This window comes from Danio aesculapii, chromosome 3 (assembly GCF_903798145.1).
Source record: "Danio aesculapii chromosome 3, fDanAes4.1, whole genome shotgun sequence".
Taxonomy (NCBI): Eukaryota; Metazoa; Chordata; class Actinopteri; order Cypriniformes; family Danionidae; genus Danio; species Danio aesculapii.
This window is the reverse complement of record NC_079437.1, coordinates 49,734,376-49,752,644: the sequence shown is the minus strand read 5'-3', so window position 1 is coordinate 49,752,644 and position 18,269 is coordinate 49,734,376. Positions and strand designations below refer to the sequence as shown.

General features: G+C 35.6%; 1 protein-coding gene across 2 annotated transcripts in view; it reads right to left on the bottom strand.

The window, feature by feature from the left end:
* Positions 1–9,611: 9,611 nt before the first annotated feature.
* The window catches only part of gcgra (glucagon receptor a), a 159,227-nt gene continuing 150,569 nt past the window's right edge, over positions 9,612–18,269 (bottom strand). For both annotated transcript variants that reach the window (XM_056454175.1, XM_056454176.1), the window contains exons 13-15: positions 17,961–18,002; positions 14,707–17,871; positions 9,612–9,914 (exon numbers count right to left, since the gene is read on the bottom strand). In XM_056454175.1, coding sequence (XP_056310150.1) covers positions 17,506–17,871; positions 17,961–18,002 — 408 coding nt within the window. In that variant the 3' untranslated portion in view covers positions 9,612–9,914; positions 14,707–17,505. The remainder of the gene's footprint in view (positions 9,915–14,706; positions 17,872–17,960; positions 18,003–18,269) is intronic.

Sequence of the window (18,269 nt, the reverse complement as noted above, 5' to 3'; positions counted from 1 at the left end):
AATCACACTATGGTTTTTGAGTCACAGATCAGACCATTTTTTGGATCAGCAAAAAAGAGAGGAGACAATGTAGTTTGCTTTTCATTTATACAAAATATAACTGCTAAAACTATTGATTTTAACAAACATAACTTAAAACCTGTAATTAAAAAAAATAATAAAATCAAGAAAGAAATAACCAACTGAATAAAGGCAATCATTCAATACGAAAAATTATCTTTGCTAATGTTGCTGATAATGCTAAATATAGAAATCTAACATCTTGTACAACATATCATTTTTATTTTCAATTAATGATTCAACAATTCACACATAAAACTTCATGTTTGATTATAGGTGTATCATTTTTGAAAACCTATTCAGTGACATAATTTTGATAGTTGTTTGTCGCCACCTATTGGTTACACAGTGTAATTGCTACAACATTCACCATCGTCAAGTTTCATTAAACTGTGATTTTAATCTTTACCATAAACTGTTCTCTCGGTACTTCTGTGTTATTTAATTGTTTGTAACTAATTAAAAAAATTAAAAAACTGAATCTCTCTCGATCAAATGCAAATTTAAATGCAGTGCTTTGAAGGATTAATAAACAATCATTTATCATTCATGTTGCGCAGATTTGAATTGAGATCATGATCTTTTAATGTTTATTTGTGCAGCTTTACACTGAATGCATTAATACAGGCTAAACAAACAGTGACAGACAATACCTTTAATTAATAGCCTAAGAAAACAATTAGTTAGGTCCCACCACAACTTTTTCCATCATCATTATATTTTACAGGGAAGCTAAAATGCTTTCATACACGTGATTTGTGATCTCTCTGCAATTGTTATAAATGTTGGATTAACCTACAAGTTAAAAAAGTTATTACTCTGCGGGTCACGAACTGTGGCTTGTGATCCGTAACACCCCAATGGTTACCAATGGTTGGCCACTGAGTTCCATCAAAAGTATATTTCACGAATTCACACTCACAGATATTGACTGAATAGAATGTGTATTTGGTGTGCTGTCTGGGGAGAGGATTCTGAGTTCGGAAAGACACTCTAACTCTTGTTATTCCCCTTATCAGGATAGAGAGAGAGATGGTGTCCAAGCACAGTGTCTAGCCCGGCTCCAGAATGCTCCTACCTCGGATTTATGTGGTTATTGTGTTTAATAGTGTGGAGTTGGGGTGGTGGAAGGATGCTGAAGTCGAGAGAAACAGAGGTTTGACGTGTTTGATTATTTATTGGAGTTTGGTCTTAATTTTTTTTATAAAACATCACATATTTTTATATCTAATTATAAATGTAATTTATATATAATTTGTTTATAAAACAACACAATATTTTTATTGTATTTCTTGTATGACACATCCATTTATGTGAACCTGAATAGGGAACCAAAGATGACAAATGCATAAAACCTAGTGTTTTGAATGATAGGTACAAAGTATAAAGACCAAACCCCCTAGTTTTTTGCGATTTCGTGATCGCTGAATCCAACACAAAAATCAACAAAAAGTCGCACATTTTTGCAATCCTGCAAAATTTTTAATTAAACACAAAATAATTGTAAAAAATTTTAATAATCTCCTAAAACATTTAATTTCAAACCACATTATCAAAATGTATTTATTTCAGTTTGCAATTAATTGTTTTACATGACTTATAGATGATGCATACGCAGCGCACGTAATGTATTTGAGTGTCTCTCGAAAAATGATGTCTCACCTGTGCCCTCACAATCATTACATTACATGAGAGTTATTTACTTGTGAAGGCAATGCAAATATGCGATTAGACATCCTGTGGTGCAAATTGGGCATTTTGTATGTTTGACACCATTCAGACTGCAAAAGTGTGAGCAAACATCTAAAAACAAAGTAATGGAGAATGATGGAGATTGGTTCAAGGTTGACTGAAAGACATTATTTGTGCTTTAAATGTATGGCTGGTATTATGATGTTCATGAAATCGATAAATGTTTTTGTTTAACTCTTTCCCTGCAGTTAACGTGAGAAAAAGTTTCTTTGCCGTTGACGAGTTTTATGGTAATCCGTGTTTTAGGTGTATTACGGTAGGGGAAGCTATGGTACATAGTGTCAGGTGCTCTGGGGAGCGAAATCTGAGAGAGAGAAAAAGTAAGATCGTTGATAAAAAATATCCTTTGGCTTAATCCCTATCGTTTGGATCAGTTTTAGATCTTGTCATGACTATTTTTACTATTTGTGTCATTGTGTCAGATTGCACACCTAACATGGTAGGCTACCTAATATGGTAAATATATATATTTTTATATTTATAAATATATTTTTAATCGCAAAATTGTCCACAAATTTCTGGGAATTACCACCACAAAATAAATCATTTTGTATACCAAAAAAAATCACAAAAAAAATTGTGAAAAACTAGGGGGTCTGAAAGACTTACTTAAATACAAGTAATATGTGGCTGTATTGTAATCTCTTTAAAGAGCCAGAAGTGCCACATATAGCAACCACCTACACTACCAACCACTCAATACAACTTAATTATATATGCATTTGTTGAACCTATGAAATTCCATTAATTCAACAGCTGTGTTTACTAGTACAAGTTGTGCAGGAAAGTAGTACATTACATTACAATAGATGTGCTAATGTTCATTAATTCACTATACTGTAATAATGAATATGTGCAATTTTAGCCTGTGAGTCAGGACTACAACAGAGTTGAGGGTCCAAACAGCTTACTGTAAATTTTTAAAGTAATTTTGTAAGTTAAATATTCTGGCCTTGCGATATTCTAAGAGTAAAACCACCTGTACCAGTTTACAGTTTGTATCACTAAACCTTCAGCGTTCCACACTGCAAGTTTACTTCTGCATTTGACATATTTTTTTAGGTTTGGTTTTAATTTGACTTCAAATACACTTATTTTGGAACTTACCGCTGTCTTTGATGTGTATGTCTATAGTGCTTTGACATGACATATAATTTGATTAGATATATGTAATAGTTAATCTTTATATGTATTTACAGCTTATTATTTACAGCTTGGTCAGGCAGGCAATGGTCAACAGAAACAAACGGTTTCATGAGGGTACAAAAGCGAAATCCATAAAGACAGCCATTATCAGGGCAGACAGAAAACACTTCCAAAATTCCAAAACAGAACAAAAATCAAAACACATAAAACAAAAAGTCAGGAACCAGGAAACCGCTGGGCAATGCATACTAACAGTGATAAAAGACTCAGCACTGTGTGTGTGAATGTGATGTGTATTTAAAGCCTTGGTAATTAGCCTATATGGTGAGTTTTCAGCTGTATGTGTGCAATCAGTGGGAGAACTGGAACTGGTGTGTGTGAGGTGCATGATGGGATTTGTAGTTCTCCAGCAATCTGGAACTGCTTGATCGCAGCTGATTGTGGCAGCAATATTGATATCATGGGCACTTCAAAACACCATGGACAGTTATTTATTATTTAAACTTTTAGACTGACTTTTAAGAATATTCAGATTGTTGTATTAGGGCTGTTCATTATATCAGCAAATGCTTGGAGACGTAATGAACTGTTTATTTTCAATCATTAACATTTTTACATGGTGATCTGGTTTATCTGATCTATGTTGAAATATTGATTGAAAAATATTTTATAGAACAATTTTTAGTATAATAAAGCTCAATTTTATTAACATACACAAATACACAAAACGCATAATGCAACATATATATATATATATATATACATATATATATATATATATATATATACATATATATACATATATATATATACATATATATATACATATATATATACATATACATACATATACATATATATATATATATATATATATATATATATATATATATATATATATATATATATATATATATATATATAATGACTTTTATCTGACATTAATTCCTTATTTATTGCCGGATATTGAAGTATTTTGTGGTTATTATACCTGTAAAAGTAACTTTTTTAGCTTTAGATCAATGATAATACCATGTCAACAATGAATTACAACAAGAAAATTAAATACTGCAGAACATTTCACCAATCAGAGAGTCATAGTGAGCAAAGTGAATCTGTACCTCCACCCACTACGAAGCACCAAGAATTATGTAGTTGGGTTGAGTAATTCCAGCCTTGCAATATTCTACCAGTAAAACCACCTGTACCAGCTTGTATCACTCCATCTTCAGCGTTCCTCACTGCAAGTTGATGTCATGGGTCTATGTTACATGCTTTGTCTATGTTTATCTTGTGTCTGAGCACATGGCTCAACCTGTGCTTGTGTTCACCATGTGCTCCTCTGTTCTTCCCTTCTTGTTTCCAGATGCCACACCCCCTTGTTTAGCCCTCATCTAGTCCTCATTAGTCTCAGTGTTTACACCTGGTCCTCATGTTGATCCTCCCTTTATATCGGTCTTTGTCAGGTGACGTCACCCTCGAAAACACCAAATTGCATTATGGGACATAGCCGCCATTTGTGGTGTATCCGAGTTAACGTGAGCTGTTTCATGGGTTTAGCGTCTTTCGCAGAGTAAATACAGTGTTACGTTCTTGTTGTGTTAAGGGCTGCAAGTTAATAGCAAATCACGCGATCGAAAAGGTAAACAAATTATCATGACGACAGATATATTAAATTTCCCACTCAGAAGAAAGGATATTGACAGACTGTAGCGGTGCATCGAGTGCCCTGGCCTGCTGCGTTGAGGCGCAAAATATATCTTTTGCTAGCATATCTCCGTTTATGCTCTCGACATTTTCACAAAGGTAAGTACATAAGAACATTTAAGTAACTTTACAATTGTCATTGCTTTAGCTTCAAATACTTATTTTAATTCAGTGTAACACTTTAGTATTGTGGGTAGAACTGCATTTAAATCTTAACAAATCAACTTTGTGCATATGGATTTAAGATTGTGAAGTAATTGATTGTTAAAATGTTGTAAAATACTTTTGAAATCTTAGTTACAACTTACATTTGCTGATTTACTCACCCCCTGTCAAAAAGTACATTTTCGACTTCTTTTCTAAAACAAATAAAGGTTTTTGTTGAAAACATTACATGAAATATTTTAAACCTTCAGACTGTAGCGTCATAAAACTGCAGTTTAAAAACATAAATATATTGGATGACAAAGGGATGAGTAAAGTATCAGTAAATGTTCTTTCTGGGAGATAATATTTTAAAAGTTCAAAATTTAATTCACGTTTGCTCAAACTGTCATATTTCCATAAGCATGTAGCATTATAGTACATTTGTTTTTACTTATTCTTTCTATGTGTTATTTTTTGCAGTATATACATGTCTAACTTTGTCATTGCCAGCTAACCTGCATATGAGATGATGGAAACTGACCCAGACTGAGCACCATCGCTACATCTGGGCCACACAGATACTACACAGACAGACACCGCACACTCTGCAAGACAAACTAAGACAAGGAAATAAAACCAACACTGCAGTCAGCTGAAGATGTGGACGAACAACATACAGAGGAGGAGACACGTGAGGTTGAAGATGGTGAGAGACACTGATGAGGAGACACCAACACAATCTCACGGCAATTCGTAACTTTTTTTTAGTGGCTAATTCGTACGAATTCGTACAATCTAATTCGTACAATTTAGTACGATTTGCTTATCCTCCAATGACGGTTGGGTTTAGGGGCGGGGTTAGGTGCCACGCCTCCTTTTTAAAATCGTACCATTTCGTACGACTGAACTCGTACGAATTAGTCACTAAACTGTCAAAACGTAAAATACTTACGTTTTCTCGTGAGATCAGGCTGGAGACACACAACACTAAGGAGGTAGCCGAGACAAACTGAGCGTAAATTCTGTATGGACAGATGTGTAGAAGTACACCGCTTGTTGGAGGAGATCTTACAGCTGCTGTGTGAACTTGAAGAATACAGGATGTCTGATGGATTTTGTGACAAGAATGATGCTCAAGTGCCAAACAGTAAAAAACACAATCTTAATAACAAGCACTGACCCTCAACATGATACTGCCTTGTGAAGGTGAAGATGTCACATTACAGCATAAGATTGTAACTGTCTGTTGTGCTCAAACCAATGTCCAACTGCAGTGTAGAAGAGCTGTAGTTGTCAATAAGAGTTAAAAGCTCAGGTCTATAAATGCATTATGTGCTTAATTGATACATTCTTTGCAAATTCCTTTCCATTTTTGTAGCTTTGTTTCTTTCAATGTGTGTAGGAGTGTGTTTTGCTGATGTTTCATCCTGTCTCATGTAAACAATATGATGCATTCTTCCAGAAATGAATTTTCCCTCAGTGCCTGAATAAAAATATCATGTGTATAAATGTAAATAAATGGAGGATGACTTAAAATTTGTTGTTAATTCATTTATTGTTCTTCACAATAACAAAACTGGTACATCAAAACACAAGGTAAGCAGTTATTCCTTGAACTGAATAACCCTTTAAAGAACTGAGACGAGTGCTTTTGCTCAAAGTTAAACATTAGATCAATCAGTAGTTTGAACTGAATAGATATTTCACCCACAAATTTAATGTGCCTTACTATTTACATGCCATCAAGTGGTTCTAAACCTCTATGAGGTTATTTTTTTTCTCTTTACACTAATAAACGAACTAATTTGACGAAGGCTGAAAATATGTAACCACTGACTCCATAGTAGGAAAACCAACAAATACAATGGAAGTCAATAGTTACATGTTTTCAGCCTTCATCATACTATCTGTATTTGCGTTTAACATATCTTAATATTTGGGTGTATTCATTTTATTTAATGTTTTTTTGTTGTTGTTCTCTGTGCACTGTGTATTTGACTAAATAAAATTATAATAGTATTTGCATGTTTTGTTCTGTTGCTTTCATTACATTTATTGTTCATATTTGTAAAATACTTTGGATACAAACATCTTTCCAATAGTTTGTTAATGTAAATATTGGATGTTACTAATGAAATAAAATGAAAAACTGCAATAAATAATTAAAAATACTTACTGTGATTTAATGGTGTTTAAACTAAAACAACGTATATTAAGACATTGATGATATACAGTATGTAATGTCAGCAATGGGAAGGCGGCAGAGCACTCTCTTGGTTTGCAATTAATTTAAACGGATCTATATCCTGAATATAGAAAGACAGTTTATCAAAATGACGATCCCTGGCATCTTTGTTTAGTTTATTGCGGTCTCTCGATTTTCTTGTACTTCTCCAGCTTGACCTTTTTTTGGCATGGATCTCTCTCGCGTTATTATGTCTCTCAAGTTGTCTCGGGAAGCGATACCACCAAAATGGCGCAGGTGTGACGTCACACACAACAAACGCATGTGACTGACAAAGACCGATAGTGCTCTCTTCCCTCTTGTCTTTGTCAGTTTATTGTTACCATGTTTTGACTGTGCACATATTTCTTGTTGTGTACTGTTTGTTGTAGCTTTGTTTTATGTTTGTATGTGTATGTCATGTCTGGTATATAGGCTCTAGTTCCCACCCCATTCAGTTTATCCTTTTATAGTGTTCTTGTTTTAGGTAAAGTCTTGTTTCTTTATTGGTTTTATGTCCTTACTGCTTTTGTTTCAGTAAGTTACTTTATCAGTTAATTTCTTTGTTTCTTAGTTTAGTTCCCCTGTGCATGTCTGTCTGCTGGTGTCTTCTGTCAGGCAGCTACTGGAGAGACAATATCTCTCCAGAATTGCTAGTCAGCAGTGCCTCATCCAAGGCCTTCAACACCTCCTGTCTGGCCTTCCCATAACTGCTCAGTCTTCCATTCTCCCAGCACTCTGTGGCCTCTGCCAGCTCCATCCAGGACTCTCCAGAACAACCTTGTTCATCATAGTCAGAATGTGTTTCACCTAAACCCTACTACATATCGCATATTGGTAATAAACACCCCTGCACTCATTCAGCATTTGGGTCCTCCTTCCTATAACCATGACAGTTGATTTCCACATTTGACTCAAATTGTTTATTAGGTTTGATTCCTGTTTGGCTTGAAATACATTTAATTTGGAATCTACCACTGACTTTGATGTGTTTGTCTATAGTGGTTTAATACGACATATAATTTGATTTAGTTTAATTACTTTTGTGAGAATCAAAACCAAATGTTTTTGTTCCACTTTATATTTTGTGACCTTAACTAATAGGTCAGGGCTTCTCAAAGTCTGGACTTCGGTTCGGATCTGGACCGTGAGAGTATTCAATCTGGACCCGACTCCATTTTATTTTATATATATATATATATATATATATATATATATATATATATATATATTCTAAGTTTTCCTGTATGGCTCTGACATTCAGTGATCATACAAGGCTTCACATGATGAGCGGGCTAATCGCGCGCACCTGCTTTAACGCATCACAGCAAAGCGATCATTTGAATGGGTGAATATGTGGGTGTCATGGAAAAGAAAACCTGATGAAGAGAAAAGACATTTCAAAGTTTAATGGACAGATAAGTATGCGTTTATATTGCCTCAAGCCAGCACAAAACCTTTCTGCTTGATTTGTAATGAGACAATTGGAGTTGTAAAGAGTGTAAATGTGAAACGCAACTATGAATCAAAACATTTTGAACGGCAGTACCCACAAAATACCCATCTTCACTACACACCTTTTGTATTTTTCACCTTTTTTGGAGAAGTCTGGATGCAGACCTGGTGCAGTTGCAATCTGAGCTGCGATGCTTGTTAATGCCCACACCAAACCTACCCCTCACAGTGATGTCCCTAGTTCCATTGAGTGCATTGTGTCTGACATTGCATCTCTGAGACATGCAATCTCAGCTTGTACAAAAAATGCACTTATATTAGTGGTTTTGCCACATTTGCATTGTATTTAATGTGTTTTGAATGCAAATGCCACTTTATTAAAAGAAAATAATAGTGTGACTTGTGATGCATGTTATTGATTCTTATTAAAAACAAGTTATGTAATATCAATTTTTCCATACCTTTGACCTTAATAAAAATTCAGATTTGGACCTTTTAATGTAGACATTGAGAACCCCTGTAATAGGTACTTTGATAACAAATAATTACAATGCACTTATTGATCATTTATTGCAATGTGGTGATAATGAAACGTGATATGGGTAAGTTTGGTGGTATGAGTCGATTAAAGAGTAAGTTAAGATGTAAACAGTGTAACTACAGATATGTACAATATACAGATATGTAATTACATGGTCACATTTGTGTTTGTGTTTATTAATTTATTTTTGTCTTTCCAGTAATCTAAGATGGTATTTTCATTATAAAGTATACAATATTTAAGACAATGTTCTATATATCTGACTACTGTATGTGAGACTTTAGTATCAGTTATTCCCTTTACTTTGCATGTTACATTGGCATGAGAGTTCAGAATAAACTGTAACTTTGGCATCTTCAATATATATATATATATAAGAATTTGTTTAATGCGTCATTTCTTTAAAACATATAATCCAATAACCAGTTTAAAGGTTTCACAGACAACCTCGGAAGTCAGTGTGCTCATTTTGGTAATCAAACAAAGGAATCACTCAGATCAACAATCTTAATTATAGCCCCTTTTACAAAAGACATAAACTTTCGACATTGGCATTCATACATTCATTTTCTTTTCGGCTTAGTCCCTTTATTAATCAGGGGTTTTCACAGCAGAATGAACCGCCAACTTATCCAGCATGTGTTTGATACAGCCACAACCTAACACTTGGAAATAGACATTGGCATTTTCTTCTGAAACTATTTATTAATAGTAATAAAAAAGACAATTTTTTACTTGAATTTATTTATTCACCATCTTGATATCATAATAAAAAAAAAATCACAAACACAGATTTTACTCTACAGCATGGCAGGCTTTCTGATAATCTTCGACTCCATGTCAGGCCAGTCACACCATCAGCCCATTGATACAGCAAGTGAGCTAAACAACACAATACCAGAGCACACCCATTACAACAAGCAAAGCTTTGTCTGTGTGGATTGCAATGGGGATATTATTTTAATATTCATTTGTGATGTAGCTGAGGTGTATGCTATGAAACACCAATACCGTGATGAATCGAGGAAAACAGAATAAATCTTTACAAAACAAAAATGAGTTCACAATACATTCAACCAAAAATATTGCAGCCAGAGAAAGACCAAGCATTCTGGGGAAAACAATATCATTCACAGTGTAGCATTTTTGCAAGAACAGCGAAAGAAAATAAATTTGTGCTGTCATCTTTGTTTTTTTAGTTTTGCCAACAACAAAACTAAAAAGAAATAAGTTTACTCAAAACTCAAAAAAGACAGAAACCATCACAGAATGTTTACTGGTTTCCACTATCCACTAATACATTATAAACCATCCCGTTTTGATGATTGTAATGGTTCCCAATTTGTTTTGGGACATATTCTATTAGGATTCATTAGCTTTAGCATGCCATCAGTACGGTGACCAAAAAATGCAAAACAACATTACAAAGTGTGAAACACTTTTACGAAGCTCGAGACAAATTTACATTTTGGAAAACATTTTTACCTACACTTTTCACAGTCCCAAAACAAATTTATAATGACATTCTTTATGTAAAGGGAATGTACCACACACCAAAAGTGACGCGGGGAAAAGTGTTGTCGTTGGTGGTGAGCGTGGTAAATTCGAGTTGTGGAGTACATGGCGTACATAAAGTTTATGGTGACCGAAGATGGACTGCGGTCGAGAGTTGTTTTGCCCGTTTTGTGGCAAACACATGAGCAGCTTAACACAGATTTGCTTTTACGCAGTTTGCAGATTGGACATCAAATGATGTCAAGTCTACATGGTGTTAACATCTGCTTGAGGACTCAAAAGCAAACCAAACGAAGCCGGTGTTATGGGTTAACTGGTGCCCCTTTCCAGATGTAAACTATTCACATTTGCAGATTGGCAGATTTGTCACTTTTTCACAGCAACGAAGCATGCCCTTACCAAATAAATATTCTTATTACTGGGTGTCAGTGTCATTGTAAACATTATTGATTATAATATTTGTGTGGCAGAACAGTATATAACCGTCTATAATTTAGACGACGCAGTGGCGCAGTAGGTAGTGCTGTCGTCTCACAGCAAGAAGGCCGCTCGCTGGTTTGAGCCTCGGCTTGGTCAGTTGGCGTTTCTGTGTGGCGTTTGCATGTTCTCCCTGCGTTCGCGTGCGGTTTCCTCCGGGTGCTCCGGTTTCCCCCACAGTCCAAAGACATGCGGTACAGGTGAGTTGGGTAGGCTAAATTTGTCCGTAGTGTATGAGTGTGAATGAGTGTGTATGGTTGTTTTCCAGAGATGGGTTGTGGCTGGAAGGGCATCCGCTGTGTAAATATGTGCTGGATAAGTTGACAGTTCATTCCGCTGTGGCGACCCCGGATTAATAAATGGACTAAGCCAACTACACGTTAAGGTCAGTTTTGATATTTTTATCTGTCAACATGTTGTGTTTTGGTTGTGGACTCGTGTTAACTTGTTTCCATAGACTCATGTTAACTAGTTTCTATGTACTCGCATTTACATGTTTCTCTCACGCTGATATTTTCTCAGAAAAGCTTAAATGACAAAATTATGTTTTATCGCAGTTGGGTAAACCATGATTTTTAAAGATTTTTATAGACTCATTTTAATTTGTGCCTTTGGAATAGTGTTAACTTGTGTCCCAGGTACTCCTGTTAACCTGTGTCTACAAAGTCACACACAAGCTGATATTTTCCGGTGTGTGGTACATTCCGCATCATTTCTGGTGTGTGGTACATTCCCTTTCCATAAAGAATCTGTCATTGTAAATTTGTAAATTAGTTTTGCGTCTTGTTCAGTTTTTTTCTAAAATGTAAATTTGTTTCGTCCTCTGTAAAAAAAAATTCCTATATAATTGTGTCTTTTGATAGGTCAAAATGTTTTCCAAAATGTAAATTTGTCTTGAGCACTGTAAAAGTGTTTGATGTAGAAGGTCGCTGGTTCAGGTCTCGGCTGGGTCAGTTGGCGTTTCTGTGTGGAGGAAACCCACGCCATCACGGGGAGAACATGCAAACTCCACACAGAAATGCCAACTGACCCAGTCGAGTGGAGTGTGTGGAGTTTGCATGTTCTCCCCGTGATGGCGTGGGTGAAGGTAAATTGGGTAACCTAAATTTTCCATAGTGTATGTGTATGAATGGGTGTGTGAGGATGCGTAAAATATTTGCTGGATAAATTGGCTGTGCATTCTGTGGTGATGACCCCAGATTAATAAGGGGACTAAGGAGAAAAGAAAATGAATGACTTTGTAATGTTGTTTTGCACTTTCCGGCCACCGTACATCAGGGGCAGATTTAACCAATAAGCGAGGTAAGCAGCCGCTTAGGGCCCCAGGAAAGCTGGGTGCCCCCAATAAATATCTAAAGTCTAAATTATACCTATGAACTATATATAACATTGTTTTCTATATTTTTTCCATATTTTTTTGGTGAGAGTTAAACAAATACAATTTTAACGTAATTAAATATTATTTAGTATGCAATAAAATTTAATATTATTATAATAATGTAATGTTATGCACTAATAATAATAATAATAATAATAATAACAAATAAAATATTCATCATGAAGTAGATCAGCAGTCAAATTTATAAAAAAATTAAAAAAAAATTAATTATTATAGTTTAACGGAGAGAAGATTTCTTCAACACATTTCTAAACATAAAAGTTTTAATAACTCATTTCTAATAACTGATTTATTTTGTCTTTGCCATGATGACAGTAAATAATATTTTGCTAGATATTTTCAAGACACTTCTATACAGCTTAAAGTGACATTTAAAGGCTTAACTAGAATAATTAGGTTAGGCAAGTTATTGTAAACGAAAAAACATATAGCTTAAAGGGGCTAATAATTTTGGCCTTAAAATGTTTTAAAAAAATTAAAAGCTGCTTATTCCAAATTATTCTAGCTGAAATAAAACAAATAAGACTTTCACCAGAATTTTTTTTTTTATCAGACATACTGTGAAAATGTTCTTGTTCTGTTAAACATCATTTGGGAAATATTTAAAAAAGAAAAAAAAAATTCAAAGGGGGGCTAATAATTCTGACTATATATATATATATATATATATATATATATATATATATATATATATATATATATATATAAATATATATATATAATTTTTAGTTGAAAATTCATTTTAAGAAAATGAATCACTTAAAATGTAGATTGCATACATTTAAAATGTTGAAAGGATGATTGAGTGATATAAAAAAACAGCAATATGAATAAAAACTAAATAAAAGTAGAAAGAGTGCATTTCAGGACTTTGGCCCCATGGCTGGAATAGCTTAGGGCCCCAAAATCACTAAATCTGCCCCATACATGCCATCAATAGAAGGCAAAAGAATTAGAAACCCATGCAAACAACCATTGCAGTTTCAATTCTGCAACTTCCACTATAACCATTAAGAATTCTGTGGCGGTTTCTGTTGTTTTTTCCCTATTCCATTCCATGCAACATAGGCTCATTCTGAAAACAGAGCCCTATATACATTTCTGGAGATTGCGAATTATGTAGCCAGAGGTACGCATGGCTGCATTTCATTTTTTAAACGAGTGCTACAGGGTGGTATACCATTCCTTTTCGTGCTTTCCAGCTGACCTCTTACTTCCATATGGCTGACTTTACCGATGTAACCAGTTTGTCCGGTTAGCTCGCCATGTACATCGGAAGCCCTGAGATATACAGAGGAGTTGACCACGATGATGGGGTTCAAGTGCAGTGAAGAGCATTTCCAGAAAGCAGGTACGACAAAAACAGAATCCAAAAAATAAATAAACAAGTAAATAACATGGTTAGAATGTGGAAAATCTGAAAACGTGTAAAAATCAGAGGGCTGTTCTTTTTTTGAATTGCTTTTGAAAATTGTTGGTTGGGTTTTGGAAAGTGGGTGGGCGGGTCAATCAATAAAATTGGTTGGGTTTAGGGAAGGAGGAGGGTGGGTCAGTTCATCGGTCAGTCAGTCAGTCAGTCAGTCAGTCAGTCAGTCATTCAGTCAGTCAAACAGTCAGTCAACAGCGTGAATGGCACTCGCGAGCGAATCCACGAAGCTGCTGCATACACAGACAAACAAAAACTGCAAAAAAACGTACCCCCAGGGATGTATTTCGTGTTCTCCAGAAATGTATATAGAGCTTTGTTTTCAGAATGAGCCTAGGTTGATTCCATGATATTCCAACTCAACATTTTCATCAAAGTGATATTACACATATTGTTTAAACTACTTCATACATATTTTCCAACAAAAGCACCAACAAAGCATGAAATTAGTCAGTATAATATAATATAATATAATATAATATAATATAATATAATATAATATAATATAATATAATATAATATATGATTTAAAATAACATTTACTGTTTAAAAAAGCATATAACAAATAACCTAAATATTGGCATGCGCTGAATGACTTTTAGCAAGCTCTGAATGATTTTTAGCATGATCTAAATCATAGTAAAAAAAAAACATGATTCTCATTATTTTTTCTCATTATCATTTTTGTTTAAAAAAAAAAGAATGCATTCTAATGTGCAGAAAAAAGCAGTATTACAATACTTCAATTGTTTTGATGCTTGGAAAAACTTTTTATCATTGAATTTAAAATGTTATAATTTTTATATGTGACCACTGCAATCAGATTAAAAATGACTGCTTCAATTTATAAAACTCACATTCTCTTACACAGTTTCAGCTTTCCATCTCCACTGCTTTCAGATAATGGCTCTGGTTCTCCAGAGAAACACTTGGCAAGTTGATTCCTAGATATTCCAAGAGGTTCTGAAAGCAGAAAGATGAGCATAACAGACGCTTTGCTTCTGCAAGGCATCTGGCATCACTTCAGCTTGGCTGCAAGAAACAGGCCTTACGCTCACACTGAAAAAGAAGGCAAACCCATGTATGCATGATTTATCAACTTCCACGATTACTCTCATGCTTGGATAACAGTAAATGATGCCAATTTTGGAAAATCTGTTTGAAATATACAACAGGATTGTTTTGCTTTGGCAGACAACCTCAGACAAGTAAGTTCATGGTTTTTGATCCCTTGTGGCGATAAAGTATATCCCCTTTTTTGGAAAAGAAAAAAATCCAACTGAATTTTGTAACATTTAGCACTTTATGTACCTGCAGTCATTACAAATTAACCACCAATGCATTACTATTAATAAATGAATAAATTGTCTCACTCAAAAGGCAAAACTGGTCTTGAGTCTTGGAGAAAATGCCTCTTTTTTTCTTTGACTGAACTCAAAAGCAAAGTTGCTCTCACTCTCCACAACGCTAGTCAAAACACAAAATACACATCATGTGCACAAATAACATACACCACAAAACAAAGTCATTACAAATCTCAACAGGCGTTTACCGATATCTACATATCTAACAATTATAAATTAAAACTGTGCAAATTGACCCACATAGTTATCTGCGATAATCATCGTCATGATCATCAAGCGTTTGATGACCTAAAGAAAATAAAAATGCGCATCATTATGCACACAAATGCCACAATATGGGGCATCAGCTGCTCTTTGTCATTTAAGGTGAAGTATGCCATTTTAACGCCATTAGTGGCTCTAAACAGTTTACAAATTTCGAATTCTCCTTTACACTCCATTTAATCGGACTGAGGACAATTCAACATCTGTAAGTCTTCTCATTCAACTTAAATGCACTCAACTGACATCTAATATAATACAATAAAATATTTGCAATTAAAATGTTTACTTTGCCAGAATATATAGCTACTTTTGAATGGCTTTCAATTAAGCTTTTTGCTTACATAGTGATGGTTTATGTGGCCCCAAGACAGAATATTGACATCAATTACATCCCCCTTGGTAGAAGTCTCTTTTCATCTCTTTTCTATTCATGGATATTGGAGTTGTTCTACCATTTATGGTACCCTTGGGTGTAAATGCAGCATCTGCCAGCAGGGGCTCATTGTTGATTAAAACCCACAAAACTTGACCCTATATTTCATACAGATAGTCCCAGCCAAAACTCAAGCTGTTGGCAGAATCGATGTTGTAGTGGCACAGATGGGACACTTGGGTGGTCACTTTGGTGGCGTTAATGCCGCATAAATTACACGTGTATCCTTATCGGAATCTCCTTTGAGTGTCTTGCGATTGTATTTCTATGAAATATTGTGTTGTAAATCTAGCATAAAGATGCTCTCCGAGTGAGGAATGATTTTGATCGATGTTCTAGGTTGTAATTTGTTCGAAATCTTCTCTGGCTCTCACAGTTCCTCCTACACATCCTGAACATCTTTCAAAGACTTGTGGCAAAGGATTCAAATGCCATTTGGGAGACGAGAGGCAATCGAGAGAAGAAGCAGTTGCTAAATAATACTGACTCTTGAACATATCAACAGTTCTGGTGAACAGTCGTCTCCTCTGACATAGGGGAATCAAATCTCGCATACTAGGCCATTAAGGCAGTGACCTAGTTCCTTTGAAGCCTTACACATATGGCTGTATTTTGCATGCTTGAACATACTATGCTTGCTTTCTTGAAGGGAGAACTTCACTTTGATTAATAGTGGGCAAATGCTTCTAATGTGTGCTGGATGTTATCTTTACTACACACTAGAGTTTGCTTTAAGCAACTTTTACCTCTGTGAAGGAAACTGATGGATTTGTACTTCACTTTTTATGGTCAATCTTTGATTTTGTTTTAATACTGGGGTCTATGACCTATAATAAAAGGCACACAAGCGAAATTAATCAGTCTAAATCTACACCTTGACCATGGCCATTAAAGTGAAGGACGATTTAATTAAACTAAACACAAACACTTACTCTTTACATGTACCCAAAAGCGTTGATTAATTCCAAAATATGCAAACCAAACTCCTGGTGCACAAAGCTTCTTCATTATCTTAACCAGCAGAATCAGCTTAACTCAAAAACACAAAGCTTTGCTAGTGTTCTGGCACCAAATTAGCATAAATCGTCATGGGAATTCTTGTTTAAGTTGGTCTTTTCTGGATGGAAGTGTTCACTGAGTTCTACACAAACTCACTGTTTTAGTTATCTTTTTAAAAGTTCAGTTAAGTGTATCTCTTCAGTTCATCCAGAAAAGTTGGTCAACAGTTTGTTTGGCTGGTTTCACTTGGACCTTGCAATCCAGATGGGTTTTCACTACTAAATCACAGTTAAATAAGACTAGAGGTAAGACTTTCCATCATTCAGTTTGTTAGCATGTACATTTGTGCAAATCTTTGTTAACATGTCCACCTTCTGCTCACCGCTGATCCTGGGACAGTGTCAGCTGAGCACCTTGTAATTTGAAGGACAGGTGTCCATCGTGAGTTGCCTGTTGAGCAAACTCGCACAACTGCCAGGGACACACACACATACACACGCCTCTCGCTCCAGCTAGGGCCGAGGGTCTGGAGCCCTCAGCCAGAGGAAGCGAGAGTGATCTGGTCTTCGGGTGAGACATATGGAGTCTCCTTCAGCTCACAGGTTGCTCTCAGAATTTCCCTGTGCAACGCTACAATACCTTTCTCTGTCCACCACCACTATGTCCTCTGTTATAGAACTGCAGGTGGAGCCATCTTGTTGTGTGGAAGTGAACTGCAGGCATCCTTGCCCAGTACCCATGCCATTCTGGCTGCTGGACACCAACATCTGCTTTTCTTCTGGACTGCCGAGCCGGGAGGTAGTGGTAGCAATGTCAGGAAGCCGCGAGAGGTTGGTGGGATGGACCATGATGCTCCCACTCTTCTGAATCTGAAGGCTCTGGCTGTAGGTGTGACGATACTCCTCCTCAATGTCCCTCCCAAGCTTCCAACGTCTCCATTTCTTCAGAATCTCAGACTGAACCTGTGCAATAAAGAGCATGCACAGAAGATATATGTGAGGGGTGATCTTTGTGAGGGGGTGTATATAGAAGAAAAGAAAGATGAACTCACTTCCTTGTTGACGAAGCAGTATAAGATGGCTACCAGCAGCCCCTGTTAACATGGCAGAACATGAGTAAAAATATTCAAAGAAACCATGCAAAATCAACCTTTGGAAGCAAATCAAGTCCTTTTTAATTCCTATGTTATTTCAGGATCCAAATTCCAGCACTGTACTGGCAGTGAGCCAAATTTCCCTGCCCACCGAACTGATCAATTAGGCGCGTATTAGCCAACATAGGCTGATTCTATATACATTTCTGGAGAGTGTAAATTATGTAGCCAGAGGAACGTATGGCTGCATTTCATCTTTAAAATGAA